Source organism: Rhinopithecus roxellana, chromosome 2, assembly GCF_007565055.1.
Source record: "Rhinopithecus roxellana isolate Shanxi Qingling chromosome 2, ASM756505v1, whole genome shotgun sequence".
NCBI classification, from domain to species: domain Eukaryota; kingdom Metazoa; phylum Chordata; class Mammalia; order Primates; family Cercopithecidae; genus Rhinopithecus; species Rhinopithecus roxellana.
Window position 1 is genome coordinate 19,185,045 of NC_044550.1, and position 23,487 is coordinate 19,208,531.

At 36.0% G+C, this 23,487-nt stretch overlaps 1 protein-coding gene across 2 annotated transcripts in view; it reads right to left on the minus strand.

The window, feature by feature from the left end:
• Positions 1-23,487, minus strand: part of DKK2 (dickkopf WNT signaling pathway inhibitor 2) — a 110,608-nt gene that overhangs the window by 3,185 nt on the left and 83,936 nt on the right. For both annotated transcript variants that reach the window (XM_030913467.1, XM_030913463.1), the window contains exon 2: positions 793-943. In XM_030913467.1, the coding sequence (XP_030769327.1) occupies positions 793-943 (151 nt within the window). The remainder of the gene's footprint in view (positions 1-792; positions 944-23,487) is intronic.

Here is a 23,487-nt window from a genome sequence, read left to right on the forward strand (position 1 = left end):
TATTTTTAAATAATCTGATCAGACATTCACCCTCTGGATCCATATTCCTTTATTAATTAACAACATAATCTTAATTTACACTGTAAACTTCTCTAATGGTGTAAGGTCTTCTTCTTCCCTTCACCTCCTGTGCAGGTGACTCAAAGTAGGTCTACACCCAGAGGTCAGGAATAGGCATGAGAATATGAGCCTGATTATGTTGTTTTATATGATTAAGTGTATATTTCTAATTACCTTCTGCAATTATTTAAAGTTTTTGCCACATCTTGTCTGTGATCCATTTCATCATCATTGCTGAATTGTCTGCCTATAAATTCACTGATATTGGATGAAGCCAGGTTGGGGAGTAAAATCTTGTGTCTCTCTTTGGAGGAACCAATCACTCTACTACCATAAGACTGAGCTACAGAACATCTTGAGTAAACCCAAAGTACAAAACTGGAACAGATATTTACAACTGCATTACTAAATCACATCAAGTTTCTGTCTTTGGTTCTTTTACATGCATTCACTCATGTATTTACTGGAATAGAACGTCTTGCTGTTTATACATGACACTTCAACATGGCGATATTCTAGATCAGCACAGGTCATATAATATAGAAAGTAACCAGAGTCTAGGAAAACTAAGGTTTGGGGAGGAAATTCAAGTAATCTTGCACTACCTAAACCAATTCTACCAGGCTCCTTATATTTCAGGAGTCCGAGTAAGGAGAAGATAGCCTGACTCGAGAGACAGGCTTACTATGATGAAAAGAAAGAGGCCCATGAACACTTAGTGAGATCTTTTACCGTTATTGCAGCGAGTACCGGGGCAGCACATGCCATCTCGGTGGCAGCGCTTCTTTTTTCTCCGACACACCATGCAGGCCGATGATCCTTGGTGGGGACTGTGGCAATACCTCCCAACTTCACACTCCTTATCACTGCTACAAGGATAGGCCTGACATCAAGTGGAACAACACCAAAAGTAAAGGATTAGATCCTGTTTCACTTATGAAACATTACTATAGCAAATCATCATAGAAAATAAATCACGATATATCTCACCTGAAAGGAACTATACCAGCATCATAATGTTCTGAACCTAGATCCTAAGTAGTGACACTTAACTGAGGACCTTATAAGTATCTATTGTCGATGACAAAGATAAAGCTGAGGTTGTTCGTATATTTTCATTGACACAACTCTAGAGTTAGAATTTAGACTTTTATTGATTCATAGAACCCTTATGAGTGACTTTGGGGTCTCCAAAGCAGTTGTAATTATTGCATTAATGCTATTGTAAGGTACAAATGACACAGTCATCTTCGCCACTCGATTTTTTTCAGCTGTTAAAGAACGATGAGAGAAATGTTAAATAAAACAACAAAGGGCTATGCTAGAAGCCAAAACGTTATCTCCTGCCCAATTATGAAACCAATACTTTAAAAGTGAATCCTTTCAGTTCCTGCCTATAAAAGCAAGGAGGAGAAACATTTCCAGGACAGTTTGAGACAGTAAATTATTTGACACAAAGACACTAAGGAACAGGATCCTCATTCCAAACATGTTGATAAGCAGCAGTTGAGCTCCCAGCAGCCAGAGAGATGCTAAGATCCAGTTATATCATTATATTCCCAGGAAGCACAAAAGCAGTCTCCTTACAGACCTGAAATAGCCCCACAGGCTACTACGCCTTCAGTTGTAAAGAAAGAACCTCTGTTCATACATTTCTCTACCTAGTGGTATGTCCAGAAGGCTACTTCAGCAGTGTCATATATTATCTTTAAAAAAATACACGTAAAATACAGAAGGTGGTCAGAGTTTAGGAAAATGAAGATTTTGGGGGTTATACATACGTATATACCCATTTGTGTACTCCCTGCCTCTTGGAAGTGTTTGGAACATTAAAAATGTCCCTGTGTTCAGAGACTGGGAGTTGAGAAACTAAAATGTCATAACCCACATCAAACTTACTCAGATTTTGAGGCAGGGAGACTCATTTGTAAACCTTTTTTCTTTTTGAAGTTGATTTTTTTCTTGTTTTCAGAGTAATAGATGATTTTTTAAATGAAAATACAAAATATAAAATAAGCTATGTATTTATTTTTAAGCAAGCATAAATAATTTGAACATAAACTATGGGATAAAATGTTTATGGCTCGCAAATACTTAGAGAGATTTCACTGCTTTACTTATGAATTAGGTTTGATGGTATAGCTTGGCCTGCATTGATCATGTCCTTTTTTCTTTTTCTTTCTTTTACTCTTTCCCTTTCTTCCAGTGTCTTCTCCTCCTGCCCATCTCCTGCATATATGTCTACACATTCAGGCCTCACATGTTTTCCATTTAGATCAGATCATCTTCAGTTAGAAAAAGGAAATGTGAAATTTATGTGTCAGTCTGAGAGATAAAACATGTATTTTAGCATCATTACAATTTCTTGTTTACCATTAAAAGAATTACATAGAAAAACCACCAACTTAAAACTGAAAGTGATTTTGAAGGACTGCATAGTGGCAATGTTTGATGCGTACTTTATAACTGGAACCACATAAAGCTATAAAATAAATTTGCATTTTATTGTCCCACTCTGTAACTCCACCATTAGGCTTAAGAGAATCTTAATGAGATGAAATTCAGACTATTAAGCCATTTTTAAAGAATCCAAGATTGATGAAAACAAAACAAATGTCCATGTCCCTTCCCGCCTTACCACACTCTTTCCCCCAAGCATTTTACCCCCTTCACATTTAAACCCATTAATTTTAATGAAATACAATTCACATGTTTCTGATTCATTTACATTTATTTCATCAAATTGTTTTGCAAGAAACATTTGATGTTACAAGTTTCTTTCCTTCCTCAAAAATAGGACATGCTCTTTCAACGGAAATAAACATGTGACACATAAAACATCATGTGCTATTTACAACTCAAATAACAAATCCTCAAGCAATTCTGAGTATAGGATAATCCTGGATTTCATCCCCCCAAAATAGTCCACAGGATACACTGTTTTATTTATTAGCTGTTATTGATAGTTGTTTATTTTCTGGTCATTTGGTAAAAGTTGCAGTGTATGCAAAAAATTTGTGCATGGGGCATCACCATCTTTCCATTCTCAGTTGACAGGAACTGGAAAATATTAAAATGACAAATATCTGATGCAGATGACATTAGAAAAAATGGGATGCACAGTAGTCTTTTATTTGAATGGGATTACAATAAAAGTATCATAATTTAATTCTTAAAGAGGGAACCTCATTTTGTCAAAAATAGAAAGTATATTAAAAGATACATAGTTTTATTATGCTCCAATATATCTTTTAATTAACTTGAAGTAAAAATGACACAGGCAGAGAAAGTATGCCAAAAAATGCCTAACTATACAAGATTATGTATATTGGGAACTTATACTTGGAATTGAATCTCAGAACATAAATACTAGGAGGCATTATTTGGAAATTTTAAAAATAAATTTTGTAATAATTGAAAAGTAAAGTTATGTTACACAGCTTCTAATATGCTTATGTAACTCCTGGATCCAATAAACAGTCTTTATATATGAATACAATCAAGAGGGGATGAAATAAATTGATTGAAGAAGAGTATAGGGAAAGCAAGTGATATTTGGGGGCATGCCTTGCCCTCTGAAATCAATTTCCCTTAGCCCAGATTTTTTCAACCATAAAGCTTCCCTTGTGATAACTTCTAGCAAGAAAACATAAAACATGAAATAATATGGTTCTAACCCATTAATAACAATTCTTATGTCTTACTAAGCATAATGCATTATATTTTAGTAAAGAGTTTTAAAGAAGGCATTTTCTACTGAAGTATGAGGGTTCTGCAGTTGCCAGTTGCCATTGGTTTTTTCCCTACATTAGCTCCTCTAAAGTTTCTGGAAATGATATCATTGGTGAAAGAGAGAGAGAGGGATAGAGGGTTAACAGTAGTTGTGGAGGATCCTGAAGAAGCGACTGTGGCAATGAAAGGACTGCTGGAGAGAATTATATACATTAATTAAAGTGCCCTTCAGAAACTCTCACATGGATACTCTTTATTTTCCATTTACTTTGGCCTCCAAAGGCTATTGCCTAGTCTCATTTGATGATGGTTTGGTGACAAGCAAAAAATGAGCTTGAATATCTTAGTCTAAGTTTCCATTTAACAAAATCAATAATATGCTTACCTGGTGCTTATTTTAAAGGCGAATTAAAGGGCTGATTTTTGTTTTACTTGCTATGACAATTGTTAATAGTGCATTCTCATGGCTCTTTGTTTACTTGGACTTTAGATGAACAGAATAGATAACTTTTCCTTTTTGTCTGAGGACCAATGATTTTGTGGAAGACTGGAAATCAAGTGAAAGAATTAGGGAAGGACTCTACTACACCTATAACATGCTAAAATGCCCCACAATTGAATCATAAATTCAGCTTATGAGCATCCAGGAACACTTAGCTTCATGCAGAATCATTCATTATTGCATCAGTTACAATTAGGAGATGAATTAATTCAGGACACCTAATAATAACAGATGATTGGCCATAAATTCAGAATACATGGGAACTGTCAGTGATTAGGCCAAAAAACAAAGACATTTTCTGCAACCCCCTTTCTAGGCTAAAAATAGAGTGATTCCCACAAATAGCAGTGTTACTTATTATTACAACCATGACAGGAACTAGAAGAATAAACACATTGGACATATTTTGAAAATAAAATCTATCAAAAATTGATATTTCGTTTTAGCACAAAATATTTTTTAAAGTCTATTTCCTCTGTACTAATTTAGAATCATTTCCTAAAACTTTAGCAGTAAAGTGAAGAGAGTTTAAGTAACTGCTAGAAATAAGTAATGTGTGCTCAGTGGCAGAGAACTTAGGGATCTTGAGTTCTTCCCTGGCGTTCAGGCCTCAGGTATCATCACTAAGAGCAATTAATAGTGAAAGTGTAATGGACACATCGACAAGGTGACTCAGTGGTGACCTATGTGCTGAAGTTAGAGATTAGAAAAATATACTTGGCCACATCTCTTTCTAGAAGGCTCCGAATACCAACGGCATGTCCTACTGCAGCTGTTGGAAAAACAGAATACTGGCAGAAAACACTGACAAAGCTGTAAACAGTATTTTCTCATTCTATTTCTTGAGCACAGTTTTATGTTCATTTAAACTCAATGTAAATCAGAGTTATGATCAAAAGTACATCATGAAAGTAATGATAGTTACATAATATTCTAACGAACAAAAGTAAAATAAAATGTAGTCACTCAATCTTATGTGAAATAATTAAGTCTGTCTTCCCCCAAAGTCTTCTCAAAACTGCAGGAAGAAAAAGCCCATTAACTTGAGACTTACATTTAGGGTTGAATTAACTTTCACTTGCCTATTCCTTTGAACATGAAAATACAACAATGAAGTAATCAGATCCCTAAGAACAATGAAAGGGGAAAAAGTGTTATAAGTATCTCAGTAGTACCAATCATTGAATAAACCTTTGACTACAACTAATACCTTAGTTTAACTCCTAAGTTTTCAAAATAATAATACTGGCCTTATTTAATGATGAGAGGAAGAAAAGAAGGGAGAAACATCACAGTGTTCATGTGGGATGACCACCCATCCGGATTCTTGCAAGACCGTCCTAGTTTTTTTGTTATTTTAATCAGGACAATCTTTTGTCCCCACAAGCACTGTTTGTAACAATCTCAGAAGTTTTCTGGAGCCAGGAAAACATCATCAGCTAGGCAGGCAGAAGAAAGCCTGCAGGGGACGACCCAGCTGTGGGAATGAAAAATATTTGAGACTAGTGGATAGATGGAGGTAGCAGCAAAGAACTGGGGATAAGAATATATCTAGGGTCCCTGAGAGCACAGCAGAAGACTGGCAATTACATTTGGGAAACCTGATCGGAATGGCTTGCCCTGAGTCCTTAGAGAAAATATTAATTTTCCTTATCATGATATTCTACATGACAGATCTATATTTCCACAAACAGGCAAGGTACCCTTCAGGTGGTCATTTCAAAATCAAACACTAAAGTGCAACTGCAGGAGGTGTAGGGACTTATATGTCAATCTGGCTGTGTGCTGTTGTACACTATCTGCCAAAGGCTGTGCAATCTCATCTTTCACTTTGTCTCCTATTACCTCTAGGGGATAAGGGTGTACTAGATGCATCTTTGAAGATTCATGAACATCAGGCCAGGGGGATTGAGCTATATTAAATTTAAGGGGAAAAGTTCAGATATTACATGATGTCCTGCATGTGTAGTTACAGGTTCATTAAGGCAGCTGCTTGGGTATTTATTCAGTATTCAATCAATATTTATTCAGCATTTATTTATTGAACACCAACTATGATCCAGAAACTACTAGTTCAGTGATGTGCAAATGTTTTGTCTGTTACCCCTAAAATAATTTTGAAAAAAACATATATCCTTCAATACATTTGACACTTAAAATTTTTTGGCATGTGTTTATTTTATTAATATGAAATATAATGTTAAACATTTTCTAAGATAAAATTTGCAGTAATTTGATATGATTTAATAAAATAACTTTTGGCTACTTTATTAATCATTAAACATTTTCTAAGATAAAATTTGCAGTAATTTGACATGATTAATAAAGTAACTTCTGACTATTGTACGAATCAAAGCATACTGATCCTGAAATTAATCGCAACATATTTACGCATGGGCATTTTCTCTTGAAAAATTACATAATCTGAAAAATCTTCAGTTAGATTGTAAAATATACAAGTCATCGCGACTATTTGGAATGTTCTGCATACAGAATTTCCAACTGGGGCCAAGTTTCACTTTTAAAAAAATAAGTATAAGACAAAGAAAGAAAGTATCTTTGTGAGTTTAAGATGCCCTGATCAATCATTAAACATATCTTTGTTCCAATCAAAATTCCAAGTTTTACTTATTTGTCACCTAAAAAAGTTTTTGTACCTTTGACTAATGCAGTCTATTGAGATTTGGAATGCATGAAGGTTTTGCCTTTTTTCGCCACATAAAATGGCAAAAAAATTAATGTAAACCCAGGCATATTCCTTGAGAATTTTAAGAAACAATTTGGAAGCTGAGGATCGGGACATTGATTTTATTAGAAAAACTCATGCTCTGCATCCCCATGGAAAATATTTCAATACCTTTTACACATATTCATTTTAAGGCTAGGGTGGTTAGCAAATTGGTTTTTGATACAAAAGTTCAGAGGTGAAAGAGTATCTCCTAAACCTATCTGAATTAGAAATTAGAAATGATGGATTTCTTCCAGTGGTCCATTAGCTTCTCCAACGTATTCAGAAAGCCTCATTTAAATCCAAAGAAACAGTAACTCTATCAAAGGAAGGCAAGGTCCTCTTTAACTTTGGTTGCTCCTCCCTGTTCTCTGTACGTCACTAAGCAGAAAGGAAATTCTAGGGAATGCTCTACTTTGAACACAGACCACATTCTCAACTGTAGCATGTACAATACTGATATTGATCATGGGGTGAATGGAGAGAGTTAAACTTTTCCATGTGATCTCTGTGCCTAGAGAAATCTTAACTATGAGGTTTACCTGGCTCTTGATTGTTTTTGTTTGTTTTTGAGCCATCCCCACTCATTTAAAATGTATAGGACAAAACACTTCTACTCCATGCTGAAAAAGCAGCATCTCAGGTTTTATAGCAGTGGTTGGGAGTAATATATAATTATAAAGTCCTCTATAAATTGTAATTGGGTAAGTATAATTGTCCTAACCAAAAGAGAGGAAGAAACTGCACAATCTTAAGGTCTCTTCCAAATCTGGAACTGATCATCTATAGTATAACATTTTCATTGTTGCCTTGTAAATTTTCCTGATTTCATGACCTAATTTTACTTCAGAAAAGTAACCTGGTAGGGCAAAATATGAAGTTATACTGCAATTCAATTTATGCTTCCTTAAATCAAACAAAATTGATTGGTTGAGGGACCGTTAGCTAAATTACCGAGTCTTAGTTTCTTCTATGATAAAATAGTTACAATTTCTGAATTCAGCAGTGTTTCCATACTTACTTAATCATAAAAATTCCATGGTTTTTTTTTTTTTTTTACAAATTACTGCTTCACAGACTCTTCTACTAGAGATTCTATTTCTAGAAGACCGGATGTGGTCCACGAATCTGTACTTTTAACTAATACCGTTCTGGTGATGATATAATATGGTACAATAGGGAAACACGGCTATATAGAACTGTTGCAAGATTACTGATGCCTCCTGCATATATATCATACTGACAATGACTGGTCTATATAAAATGCAAGTCAGTATTATCTCCAAATAGACATGGGTCTAAGTGAAGGATTGGTTCCCTGAAAACAACATGAGTCTAAATGAGAGGCTCACTGACAACAACAATTTCCAGGAAGGTTCATCTTCACTCCTAGTGCTTAGCTACTGTGCTTGGGAGTGGGCTTGAGAGTTTCTAAAACTGTATGAAAAAGTAAAATAACACATAACAAACACACCAGTGCACTTTGGGAGGAACGCTGTGTGGACTCAGAGCTGTCAACACACCTATTATGGCTGGATTGTTTCATATCCTCATGTGGTGTACACCTATGTCTTGCTGGCAATGCTCAAACTTTGCATTTTCTTTATATTTTGTATACTGTGGGCCTTTACAAAACACTCTTCTTCCCCATATCAAGCATGATAAATAGATGATGTGTGCTTTTATTATATGCTTTTCTTTGTATAGCATCACCTTTCTCTTTTCCAATGAAAATAACATTTAAAATTCGAAAGTTTATATTCAGGTAGATAAGAAAACATACTTTCAAATTGCTGTTTAGAAAATACTTTTTTTATGATTATAGAACAGGTTAAGGTTGGTGAATATTTTTGCACCCAAAATGTAAACACTTGTGAGTTTTAAATGTTATACAAGTTTAAGTAATTTTTAACTTACGGGTTCAGAAATATATACACACACATATATATACATATATACATATATAAATATACATGTATACATATGCAAATATATATATGCATACACACAGACACACACACACACACACACACGTATGTATAAAGTTAGCTCAAGTTATCTCAGGAAAAATGCCCAGAAAGTGTGTAACAGGGTTTACCCATGGGAAGGTAGACAGGCTTATTGAGAACAGACAGGATTGAGAACAGAGGAAAGGAGAAAACTTACTTTACATGTAAACTCTTTTAAACACTTTGTAATCTGCACTAGATGCATGTATTACCTATTAAAATTAATGCAATTTAAAAAGGAACTAATACTACAATATTAAAGTGAAATGTCTTACTTCTTGCTAGTTTATGCTTTATGGTTTCACGCTAAGAGAGCTTGAAAAATGTTATTTTCCTAGAGGCAGGGCTTCTTAGAAGAGGTATCAAGCACCCCGACTGAAGTTTCTTTATTAAAAATTGTCTGTTTTGTTTCAGAAATGTCACCTTAATAGCAGAATTAGACTATTGATGTAACATTCAAATGCATACACAAACACACACACATATAATATACATACACATATACAATGCATTGTTCCAACAATTATTTAATTGAGCTAATGTTTATTGCCTTGGCTAATTTCATTTAATATAGAAATTTCCAACAGTAACACTTTTCTAATCTTTTTGAATTCTCTTTCATTTCCTCTAGGAATTAGGCCAGACCAATAGTCAAATTCTATTCTGCTTTTGAAGAAACAGCTGAGGGAAGTAGATAAAATTTAAAAGACTGTTCTTTCGTGATTGGGAAGATGGAAAAAAGCACAGCAGAATATAATCCTTGATATTCATTCTATGGTGAAATGATTTCTAATTTCTGTTTAAAAAGAGATACTTTAAGTGCTGCAAAAATTTTGCTTAAAATTATAAAAAGTTCCCATTTTAATATAGAACCTATAAACAAGAAGGCAGGAAGCATTTTATCCCTCTGATGTGCTGGTGCAGAGAGACAATGACTTGAGAAAAAGCTGGCCCCAAATGATTACCTAGAGAGTTTGAGCATGAGGTTTACTCAATAGTGATCACTACAAAGTTTAAATAGACTGATAAACCTTTTGGTTAAAAAAGCATGACAAAGAGGTGATTCACAGCTCCACCACGGAACTCTACCTAACTGATCTTTTTCTCCCTTTGCCATTGCATAAGGGACTTTACCTCCTGAGCCTTGAACAAGATAGCTTGTCTGTTAGTAAGAGAAAGAAATGGAAGTTATCTCATATAATCAGTTCTTTAACTATCCGTATGCCTTCCCATTTTCCAGCTTGATTCCTTCTCTAGGTATCCCAGGCCTGTATTTACACAACCTGTAAAATAGGTAAGGATATGTATTCCATGCCTATGCTACATTCTCATTTCTTTGGAATGTTCAGTTGTCAAGGCAGATCTCACATAGCAGTTAATGCAATGAAGCACCCTAAGTACACTATATTGTCCATCGAATCGTTACTGGGTTACAAAACTCAGGACAAACTATGTTTGAGAGAGTTTGGGCAGTGTCAGAGTTTCAGCATCATCATAGGGTTAAGCATCCTGCTAGAAGAGGTGCTTATTTTTTTGACAGACAGAATTTTACAACAGCCAAAGCCATTCATTTATTTCAGAAATTTTCCAGACGATTTAGTTAAAAAGCCCCAGCATGGAGGGAATTTTTATTTTAAATTTCTGATAATAGCAATAATATGACCACATGTTATTTATTAAAATAAAATACTTTTCTAAAAAGTAATCAATATCTCAATACATACATGGGCTTGCCTCTCAGCCTCCTACCTCCATAAACTAATGTAAATTTTTATTGTGTGGAAGAAGGAAAAGTCAGCTCACAAGGGCAAAAGAGATTCATGTCTAGTGAACAACATGGTATAGAGAAAGGCTCTAACAAAATACTCTGTTTGAATGCTTTGCTAGAGGATTTGAAAGGGAGGAAATTATAAGCCAGATGATAGATGCTTTGGTTTGTGTGACCCTAGTGTTCAAATCTCAGCCTCAGAAATGTGGTACATCTTGTGATGACATACGCAATGTGTTAGCAATCCCCAAAAGAACATACTGAAGATGTTGGTCCCCCACACCACCCACATCCCAGTACATCTGCTTTGGTGTGGTGACCAGTACATTCTCAATGGTGCAAGAGAGGAAAGATTTGTTGCCAGATAAAAAAATGAAATCCTGTCTCCAGGTTTAAGTGACTTTCCCTCCATCCCACTGATTCTCCTAGTCTGTTTAAAGAGTATACTCCTCTGTATTACTGCTACTTCTTTTGTTGGCCCTTGTTCATTACTCAGGATCCCCAGATTTACTAGACTCTTTTTAAGAGTCTCTATGTCTGGCCTCCCATTCCAGTAGCCTTTGCAGCAGATATGGGGCTTCAAAAAGTGAGCTGGGGAGGGAGAGTGGAAAAGAAAGGAAAGCTCAGATAAGAAATTCCCCCCAGGGATTGAGATACATAACACATAATTTGAGGGCTGTTTTGGGTAATAAGAAGTCTAGGCAAATAAAACAAATAAACTGTATTAACCAACTGGCTAATAGGGCTTTTATACAACTTTGCTAGGGTCAATCTGTAATCTTATTCTTGTTTCAATTTTTTCTTTTCCCTCACATTGAACAGTCAAGTATACCTGGAACTACATTTATAGTATGCTATATGAAATCTGGCCTGGTGTTTGTTTGTTTGTTTGTTTGTTTTAAACAAAGAAAGAATCTACATTACAAATAAGACTAATCAGAAACATGTTTGTTCTTGATATGCTATATAAACCCTGTGTTCCCTGTCTACCTCTCCAAGTCTTGTATTATACACTCCAGCTGTACGGGGCTACTTGCACATCCCCTAGTCAGCCACACTCATTCAGGGCTCATTGCATTTGCAAAGTTTCCCTCTGCCAAGAACACCCTTCCTCCGTTCACTTCATCGTGAGAATAACTCCAACTCATCATTTGGAGATTATATCAACTGACTTCACTTTTAAGCAATCTTCCAAGCTGGCTGACCACCCCAGATAAGCTTGATGTCCCATTTAACCTGCACGTTGCTGACACCACATGCTTATTTGCACCATGATGTAGATTACGCTCTGTTGAATTCTTCATCTGCCCCATCTATACTCTTTGGGTAAGGAAATCATCTTTCATTTCTGTATCTTCAGTGGCCACATTATACCTGGAATAATTTACCATTCCACAATGTGTCCACTAATGAATTAATGCATGATATTTGTTGCAACAGTGGTTGGAAGTATATAGCATTACATTGACAAAAATACTCACATAAGAACCCATCAGGGAATGATAAAAAGGAAAATATTGAAATGAAAGAGTTGACTTTGTGGATATTTTTAAATTGATTTTTAAAATTTAAGTCCTACAAAAGCCATTTATAACCTGTACAGTATAGAGGGAAGGGTATTATATGTATTTGAGAAGAAAGAACATTGGTTAGTGAGTGCTTTTGCAGTCAGCAACTTGGCTGCAAGTATTTTATATTGAAGCATCAGCCCACATTTTCAAATACTACCATCAGTTCTGCATTACATTTCTACAAGTGATCATATTTTTCATCTACAAATTATATATGATAAAAATTAGGCTCTTTCTTTCTAAGTGGCATACATTGTTTCTGCCCCAGCAATAATGATTCCCCAATAGCCATTCAGAGCAGCTACTATTTTACCCCTTTTCCAATCATCTGGAAATTCTTCAAGCCTATTGGCATGTGGGAGCTATGACAATGGGTATTTCTGAGGATCAGATGGCACTGGTGACACTTCCATCCTAAATAATTATTTCTAAGTTGTCTTTGCCCTTGTCTGTAAGTATATTTCTTGTTGGTGGATCATATCTGATAGTGTTCCCAGTTAAGCACCATCACTATGAGGTGTTATTGAAAAGGAGCAAGAATATAATTCATGATAGCTTCCTTTAAACATCTTAGGGGGTGCACAGACTTCAACATCTTGTTGGTACTAAGGAGATCAATTTCCTGATACACTTTAGTCACAGCAATATAGCAACCAGTACCTAACAAGTAACGTACATTTTCCAAATGCTTGCCTCATGGAATGTCACCACCCAAACATTTATATGATGTCTAACTTGTTTATGATCCTAAACAAATTGAGTTAAACGAGGTTCTCACCAGCTATGTTATATTAGTGAAACCTCATGGCGTGTTCGTTTTTATCAGAAATGTAGACAATGCTTCTAGGTATTGAACCAAATTCATTTCAAATAATGTCTGCGATCTTTGTACACATCCATACAACTCCTCTCATTATGCCCATGCTTATTAAAGCTTTAGAAACACCCATATATTTTTTCATACCCTAATCCCAGGTTTAATACTTTACAGAAATTTACATAATTTACAGAAATGTACATACTCTCTTCAGCATAAACTTGGTTCACATGTGATATTTGTAGAAAGACGATATAATCCTGTTACCTGGACAAAGAGGCAAGAAGTAAGAACTCCACTTTCTAGGTTAAATTTCCTAAGTTACATTTTTGCTACATGTTTTGAGTCCGGACAGGGATGCCACTGTGTATTTGAAAATGTTAAGTCCTTTTAAGACTTATACATCTAGCTGTATACTCTAGAGACCAGAGTAATTGGATTCCCTTGTTCTATAAAAAGAAAGACACCACAACACCTGGGCGCAGCAGGTATCAAACAGGATGGATTACCATCTGACTATAACATTTTCTAGGTTTAAATGAGATCGCCAGAACTTTATTCACACAAACAACTCAGGTCGTTTCCACATTAAAACTGGATGAAGTGATTTTTCTTTTTTTTTTTTTTTTTTTTTTTGAGGCGGAGTCTCGCTCTGTCACCCGGACTGGAGTGCAGTGGCCAGATCTCAGCTCACTGCAAGCTCCGCCTCCCGGGTTTACGCCATTCTCCTGCCTCAGCCTCCCGAGTAGCTGGGACTACAGGCGCCCACCACCTCGCCCGGCTAGTTTTTGTATTTTTAGTAGAGACGGGGTTTCACCGTGTTAGCCAGGATGGTCTCGATCTCCTGACCTCGTGATCCGCCCGTCTCGGCCTCCCAAAGTGCTGGGATTACAGGCTTGAGCCACCGCGCCCGGCCGATGAAGTGATTTTTATTATAAAACCTAGCACTAGTCAGGCTCCTGTCTGAGGACAGACAGATCAAAAGCATAAGGATATGGTCATGCACCACTCTTCATCTTCCCTTCTAGAGCACAGCACTGTCTGATACACACTGATCACATTTTGCCCAGGATTTTAAGTAGGATGTTTTGAAAAAGCAAAGAATGGGCCCTTGAAATAAAACAGTTCATTCTACAGTAAAAAGAATTGGAACCTCACTTTTATTAATGGCACATTGAAAACCATTTACAACTTGCAAGTGATGCTTCCAAGAAACATTAGAATGCCTTTCTTATATAGAAATGTTAATAAGTGTCATAAAATTTGCTAAAAAGTTCAGTCCTGCTTTCTGGGAACCTTCCAATAAGAAATTACAGATTTGCAAACACAGTTTAACAAAATGAACCAGTTAGAGGAGTAATCAGTCAGTTACTGATTATATAATAATAATTAATAGTAATATTAAACAGCATCTGTACATAGAGCTTTTTGTCTTTGAAGTAATGAGGTTCCTAAGTATTAACAAACTACCTCTCTCTGTTGCAAACTTCCAACACATGTTTGGAGAGCTCTGGGAAGAAATTTATTTAACATCCATGTGTTCTGTTCATGTCTGCAGTGGGATCCTTCCATGGTTAGAAAAACATGTTTGGATGTACAGAGATGGAGTAATAATATATACCCATATCCTGATGTCTGGCTGGTTCACTGCTGAGTCCTCAACCATATCCAGTCAAAGACAAAAATATGTTTCCAGTGACAGAGCAATATGTTTTCTATTGAGGATAAACTTTGCTGAAAATAACACAAAAATTGTCTGGGAATTTGGGTGCATAACCTGGGTGTGGTGAAGATGAACATTTCACATTTCTCACTAGAGTTCAGTAACTCTACACATAACCACAGCCAGCCATGGATCCTTAAATTCACCATCTCACCAGCCAAAAAGACTTCTCCTGCTAATAGATGCCATGATTGCTAGAGCTTCTTTATAAACTGCATATATTTTCAGGAGACCCTGAAAATAACAGGCTCCTGGAAACTACAGATATTTTGCAGACGTACTTTTTACAAAATGATTTCACAATTTGCCTAGGCACTTTATCTATGTGTCATTTTACAAATGAATAAAGACCAACTGCTGGTCTTTATTACAGATTTTAATTGTAATCACTTGTCTTTGGTAATTTCCAGATTTGTAAGAATTCAAGAATTCTATCTATTGGATATTTAATAATATTAATATTAAGGAATTATGATTAATTTTTAGTTTTGATAATAGTATTGCAGCTATTTTTAAAAATCTCCTTTCTCTTAAAGAAATAAGTATTTTTAGGTGAAATAATATGATGTCCAGAATTCCTTAAAAATGATCCCTGGGAAGTAAGATGAGTTGAAAGTGTAGACGAAACAAGATTAGTTATGAGTTAAAAATTGTTGAGGTTATAGAACTGACAAATAGGGATTCACTCATACTATTCTCTATACTTTTGCATATATCTGACATTTCCACTTAAAAAACAAACAAACAAACAAAACTAAACAGTCTCTGCAACATAGACAGAGCTCCCAAACTAATCTTCAAGAAGCAGCCAGTTGGAGACATATTCTCACATCTCTTGGTTTCTACACATAGATCATAGGCTGCACCCTGATACTGTGAATCAAAATGTTCTCCTCATTCCATCCTCTCCTTGGAGAGGTTGAAAAATCAACCTCTGATAAGGTTGTGACAAGGCTGAACAGACCTCTGGTAGCGTAAAGAAACCTCTGAGCTTCCACAAGCTGGATGGTCACAATCCACTGTTCAGAGGTAGCCATGAGTTAACTGGGCTTATAAATAGTCCAGTTACCTTCTGCTCTACCTTCTACTCCTCAGATCCCCAGAGCACAGATTATCCCAAGAGCCAACAGGAAAACACACACATTCCAAACCATTGTGAACTATTGATGATTTACCAAAGGCCTACTAATATAGATATTTTAACAGAGGTAAAGATGTTTAAAACATGGTCACTGCCCTCAAGAAACCCATATTATAGAGGGCAGAACCAAGCCATTGCTTTTGTGGGTAGTCACAGCTCATCAAGGGCTGACAAAGTGTTTACTTTCAATCCATCTTTTCAGGGACCACACAGGAACTCCATTATATTGGAGTGGGCAAACAGGGGGGAATGAATCAATATGACCAGAGTAAAAATTGTCTATTATATGGAGTACCTTGACTTATTTATTTATTAGTCTTGGAATGAATTGGATCTATATACATCCTGGAGGTGTGGCATCTGAAGGTGGCATCGCTCTGTGCTACTAACCATATCAGCAGCCTATGTTCCTCTCTGCTCAGCCCAATGTTGGTGCCCTGTGACAGCTGCTTGAAAGGTACTGTAATAATAGTATTTTCATTAAAATACCACACTGTTTCACAACACTTCCTAAATGTCTGTGTAATAGAAATTACAGAGCTCTCTGTTTTTCAGGAAAAATGAAAATAGGTAAGAATAGTTACTCTTGGAGTAGCCTTCCCACAAACTCATATCTGTACAGTACCTTCTCTTTGGCAAAGAGCCTTTGTACATATTTTCTCATCTGATAAGGAAGGTGAGTTGGGTAGGCATTTAAAAAATTGATTAATTATCTGTTTTGTTTTTTTTTTCTTTTTGAGAGATGGGTACATGTTCTGTCACCCAGGCTGGAGTGCAGTGGAATGATCATAGCTCACTGTGACCTCGAACTACTGGGCTCAAGCAATCCTCCCCTCTCTGTCTCCCAAGTAGCTGGGGCTGCAGGGTGCACACCATGCCTGTCTGTGGTCTTGAAATATTGCCCAGGCTGGCCTCAAACTCCTGGCCTCAAGCTATCCTTCTGTCTCAGCCTCTCGAGTTGCTAGGATTACAGGCCTGAGTCAATACACTCAACAAATTAACCATTTTAAAGTAAACTGTTCAGTGACATTTTGTACATTCACAATGTCATGCAACCACTAGCTCTATTTAGTTCCAAAACATTTCCATCGCTCCTAAATAAAACTCTGCATCCATTAAGCAGTTTGAGTGGGCATTATTAACTTCAGTTTTACGGGTGAGGGAGCCTACTCAGAGACTGTCAAATGATATGCAGGTAGTAAGTGTTAGGGCTAGAAACAGAACCCAGTTTTGCTAATTGTAAATTCTCTACCAGACCAGAGGTTCTCAAAATTTAGTGTACATCAGAATTACCTGGAGGGCATGTTAAATGATAGATTGCAGGGTTCCAGCTTCAAAGCCTCTGATTCAGTAGGTCTGTGTGGGGCCTGAAAATCTATGTTTCCAAGTGATGCTAATGTTTCTGATCCAGAGACCACACTTTGGGAACCATTGCACCACATTGAATTTCCCATTCTCCTATTCTTTAATTATAGGTTTTGTTAACTCACTCAGGGATGGTTATATATTGAAACAAAGTCAGCTTGTAGGAGGCGCTTACTTTCTGTACCTCACCAGTTTTTTGGTTAACTCACCATCGGAATGAAAACATGTAGGTGAAAGCATTTTGACAGCTTAAAAGTTGCCATTTAGATTAGAATTAAATGTCTTTCTAAAGACCCTTTTACTTAACCACCTGAATTTAGTATCTCTCACAGTACATCTGAGGAAACTGATGAACTGTGTAAGTTTGTAGGCCAGAACCAGAAGTATCTCCTATCATGGGTCTGACACAGTGCCTGGCATATAGTAGTTATTAAATGTTTGTCTAATAAATTAGTTTACTGAACATCAAAGGTAAGAGGGCTTCTTTTGGTATTATTTGAAGCACTTCCAAATGTTCAGAACCTATATGATCTACTTCATGCACAGTACATAAGTTATACGTAAGTTGTCACTGTACATAATATTATACATAAGTTAATCACTAGCCAAGTCAGGTTTCATGCCAGTGTCCTAGTCTAAATGCATTAAAAAGCCACCTTAATGTATTGAAGTGCCCGAGACTTCTGCTTCTCTTTCGGATCTTTGTTAAAGTTGATGCCAATGTTTTAGCATCAACCAAAAACCATTTTCTTTGCCCTTTCCCTTTGTGTATACGAGTGTATAAATGATGATCTGTAAAATAGCCAACACATATTTCAACATCTGCCTACCAGATCTGTGTGCACCCTCCTGGTCATTTGGTGTGAGGTTGGGTAAGGTGGAGCTCTTCAGGAGAGTCAACAGTAGAGCTGACAATGTCTTGTTTCTAAAGTGCTGGGATCCTTTAATCTTCTTTCTTCCTTTGATGTCTGAGATTTCCTTCTTTATGCAATGACACTGGGACTAAATGCAACACCAGGAAACTATTTTCCAGTGAAGGGTGTGTGTTACAAACACCTGCAGCGCCCATAGTACCAGGTGACTTGAATTACTCACACATTTCTAGATCTCTTCTCTGTGGGTGGGTGGCTATTTTGACTCTGTTTTACCTCGGGTAAAAAGATAGCAGTTCTGGTTACACTGGTATGATTTTTACTTATCTTCTGCCCATACATCAAACAAAAGCACAAAGAACGATGTCCGGCTTTAAGCAAAAAGAGAGGATATTTTGTAGTCAAAGTCACTGACTGAGAGGCAGAATTTTAAGTTCGAGTCCTGACTCTACCATCAATTCAGATGTAGGCTTTACACATGTCACTTAACATTTGTGGCTTCTGTTTTCTTTTATGTGGAATGAAGGAAATCAGCTTTAAATAGTCAGTTTGGGGTTTTTATTTAACAAGTTATCTCTTGCAATTAGTGAAAAATTTACCATAGTCCTGGAGCTATTCTGTTTTTCATTAATCTATTTTTCTTTTGCATTACAGAAATAATATGACATGACCTCTTTTTGTTGTGTCCATCTATTAGGACCAAACCAAACACCTAGACAGAACGTTTGTTAAACATGAAATAGCATCAACATTGTTAACAGCCCAGCATTATAAAAAAAATTCTAATAATAACGAATATTGACTGTTTCCTCTGTGCCATGCTCTATGTTAAGGGCTTTACAAGCAATGACTGCTGTGTGAAGGCTTCTGGAGAGTGTAAAACATGTCTTGAATTGTACAACTTTCACAATTCAGTTACAAACTGGAATGTCAAGAAGGTCTCAGTAGATACATGTGTTTTGCAAAAATGTTTTAGGTAAGGAAGGACTTCTTTAGAGGTCTTCAAGAACTATTCAAAATGCTACTCTATTTCTTTTTCACAACAGTCTTTTCCATCCCAGTAAATGGAAAGTCTACAAAAGCAGTTGCTCAGACCAAAAACCTTGGAGCAATTCTAATTCCCCTTCTCACTCCCAACTTTAAGTCTATTAGCAAATTTGGTCAGCTCTATCTTCAAAGTGTTTTTAGAATCCAGCCTCTCCTCAATGTGTGCATTGCTGCCACTCTATTCCAAGACATCCACCCTGCCCCTCTATCCCAGCATTCTCCCACACTATTTTGTTATCAACACAGCAGCCCTACTGCACCTGTGGAAAGGGAAATCTCATCATGTCAGTTCACTTGCTAAAAGCCACCCACTGGCTTTGCATCTCACTCAGCACGAACACCCAAGCCCCTTCTGTCTGCTAGTGCTTCTAGGTTCTTTCTTACTACTTGTCCCTTGGGTCACCCTGCTCCAGCCATATTCATCTTCCCACTGTTATTCCCACATGCCAGCATCCTTGGGTTGGGGGCTGAGCACTAGTTCTCCATCTTTTAGTCCCCAAAGATTCTTACTCCAATTATTATTTCTTGTAAAAGTTTACCTCACTACCTAAATTATTTATTTAAATTATTTCACACTTTATTTAAATTATAATATGCACATAAAAGTACATAATCCATAAGTGTACACATTGCTAAATTTTCCACAAAGTTAACACACCCATGAAACCATAACTTGAGTAAAGAAATAAAATACTAGTAGTCCCCCTAGAAACCTCCTTTGTGCTTCCTCCCATATATTACCAGCCCCACAAGTCTACCATATTCTGACTTTTATTATCATTCTATTAGTTGGGTGGTTTTGAAATGTATGTGGATTTTTTTTTACCCAGTATCATGTTTTTGATTCACCCATGTTGTTGCCTGTAAATACAGATTATTTATTTTTGCTGACACACTTTTTTCAGTGTACAAACATATCAAATTTACCTCTCTTGTGACACCAAAAAGAAATGCACACCCATGTTTAATCAAAAGATATACATATATATATATATATATATATATATATATATATATATATATTATAATATATGTATACTCTCTCTTTATATGTAAAGAGAGAGAGGGTGGGAAGGCAAATTCATACAACCTCTATGGAAAACCGTATGAAGATTTCTCAAAAAAACAACAAAAAAAAGGAACTATCATACAATCCAGGCATCCCACTATTGGGTACTTATTTAAAGGAAAAGAAATCGATGTATCAAAAGGTTACCTGCATTCACATGTTTACTGCAGTCCTATTTGCAATCGCAAACGTATACAATCAACCTAAACATCCATCAGTGGATGAATGGATAAAGACATGACGGAATACTATTCAGCCATAAAAAAGAATGATACCATGTCATTTGCAGTGGAACTGGAGGTCTTTATGTTAGGTGAAATAAGCCAGATACATAAAGACAAAATTTGCATATTTTAGCAGTCCTACCTGAGCGCTAAAAGAGTTGACCTCATGAAGGTAGGGAGTAGAATGACAGACACCACAGGCTTGAAACTATATGTGGGCAGCAGAGACTCTTGATAATAAAGGCAAGCATGTTAAACTCTAACATTTTATTTTTTTAAAGCAAGTATGCAAAAACATTAATCGTTCTTAGTTCTAACTGGTGGGAATCAGGGGCTTAATTATTCTTTTTAAATATTTAATGTTTTTAAATTTTCTGCAAAATATGGCTCCTAAGAAAAAAAATAATAGATATGTCTACCATTTGGGAAAACATTGCTATTAAATGGAAAGTAATGTAGTCAATTTGCTTATTTTGTTAAATGCCATAAAACACAAACATATATTTGGAAACAACTGCCTGTTTGGTGTGGTATTGACTAAACAACAACAAAACTAAAGAATCTTAGATTTGGATGTGAGCTTAGCAGTTATTTAACTCAATATGAATTTTTACTCTGCATTTTGACATGTGGCCATCTAACTTGGCTCCAGTGAGTGGGGAAATCGTGACCTCAAGGGTCTGTCCATTCCATTTTGAAAATGAATTGCTAAGCTGTTCTTTCGTATAAAAAGTAAAAATCTATTTCCCTTTCTATCCTATTCAGTTTTCTTTAGTTCTTCCTAGTAGATCAACTCAGAGTATGTCTTAGGCTCTTTTAAGTTCAGAGGTTTTATTTAATGCTATGATTACATCTAAAACTCCAAAAAAGTACCCTCTTGGCTTTAGTTAATTTCCTTATAGAAAAGAACATATTTTTATTTCAGCTATACTGATATCACCTAGCATGATAGTAGGTATAGCAGAACTTTCTTAAACCATAGAAACTGGCAACTTGAATTTTCCAACTTAAATGAGATGAAGGTTAAGAACCTTCACTGTGCCTTTCTATTTAAAACTTTTCATAATTAATCAAATCCTATATCCTTCAAAATAAGTTATATTGATGATAAAATTCTTTATTTATATTAAGGTCATGATTTAAAATGAGGGCTACCTCAATGTCAATACATATTCAGTGAGTCCATAAAGTAAGCAGCCTTATCAAAAATAAAAATAGCCTCCAAGTCTTAAAATATAATGATAATATGTTTAATTTAATGTGTAGAAATAAAAAACTAAAAGTCATTGGTCAACCACTTCTAGGGAAAGATCTGGGCATTTTCTCATCGTCAAACACCTTATCATGAATGGTCGAGTCTGAACTGGTAACCATGTTTGCCACTTCCGTTAGCATTTCAAGAGTCAGGTTTTGTTAGTATAAATTCTTCAAAATTTAATCTTTCATCTTCCCCTCATATGTTTTTCAATTTACTTATAAAAAGTAATTCAAAGCTTAAACAAAAATACTTGCATTGTATTTTTTAGGGACAACATTCTCTTTTATCCATATTCTTGAATATTTGATATAGTTCTGTCTTTTGCAAGTTGTATCTAATTTCTTTCCTTATCTTAGGTTATTTCTTGGTGTTCCTCCTAGGTAACCACGTTTAGTTTGTGGTATTCCCATTTGTGTTTCAACTCCTTGTTCAAATTTTTCTGTAGACACCAGCTGTTAAACTTAAGAACACCAGATGTTAGTTTAAGATTTGAGATGTTGTTACCGGGGCAACCAGCCTTGAGTGCTGGCTCTCCCCATCACTATGCATTCACTACTCCAGAGTGGGTAATTGGACTTCACCTTTCTTTGTGGAAATAAAACAGACAAAAATTCACTTAGAGCACAAACTTAAAAAGGCAGCTTGAACACCCTTCTGATGTAAACTCTGTTCATACCTTCCCAGCAGTTCTGCTCGACATAAAAAGAACAAAGTGTTTTAAAAAATCACAAATACGGGTTGGAGAGGGGAACAGAGAAGGCTTTAACCATTACCACTTGCAGGATCAACTCCATTTTGACAGTTTTCAAGGTTACAGATCAGACTTTCCACTCTGTAGATGAAAACGGAAAGCTTTGAGATTTCCTACTCTTTCCACCCATCCCTCAGAAGCTCAGAGGCTACTGAGAGATTACTTTTTTTCTGTGTCCATTTGAGACAAACTATGGGATTCAGGATGTTCCCCTTCAGAAATGGAACACTTTAGCCTCCTTCTGACATTTCAGAATCACAAAATCATAGGACGTAGAGCTTATAGATCTTGCAGCACAATCCAATAATTTTCAGGAAACAAAATGTAATATTTAAGCATTCAAATTTCTATTCATTTACTTTATAATTCTAGTCAACTTACCTTAAGCTCTTGATTTCTAGTTTTCTTATGGCTAAAAGTCCTGCTGCGCAATGTGGTGAGGAAAATCCAGGTCTTAGACTGAGTATGGGGATCATTTCTTGCAAATTACTGGCCAACCCTCAGTTTCCCACAAGTACACAATGAGTATAAAAATACTATTTAGTATGTCACTGAGTAGCCAAATGAAATAATATGTTGTTTAAAGTATAAAATATTTTTAAAAGTTATTATTCTCGTTGATTTATATATAAGCTCTAGAGTAGAAAATAACCTGCAGGATGGAAAGTTGTCTCCTCTCCCAGATGTAGCCAATGTCACCAGTGTGCTCACTACACTTTTGCAAAATATATTTAAAAGGCAAGCTATTATCTAAAAGTTCTAGTACTGTGCACATGAACTTCACAGTTTGGGTTCTTTTTTTCTTTTGTTTATTGGTTCATTTTACCTGATACAATATTTTTTTTTATTT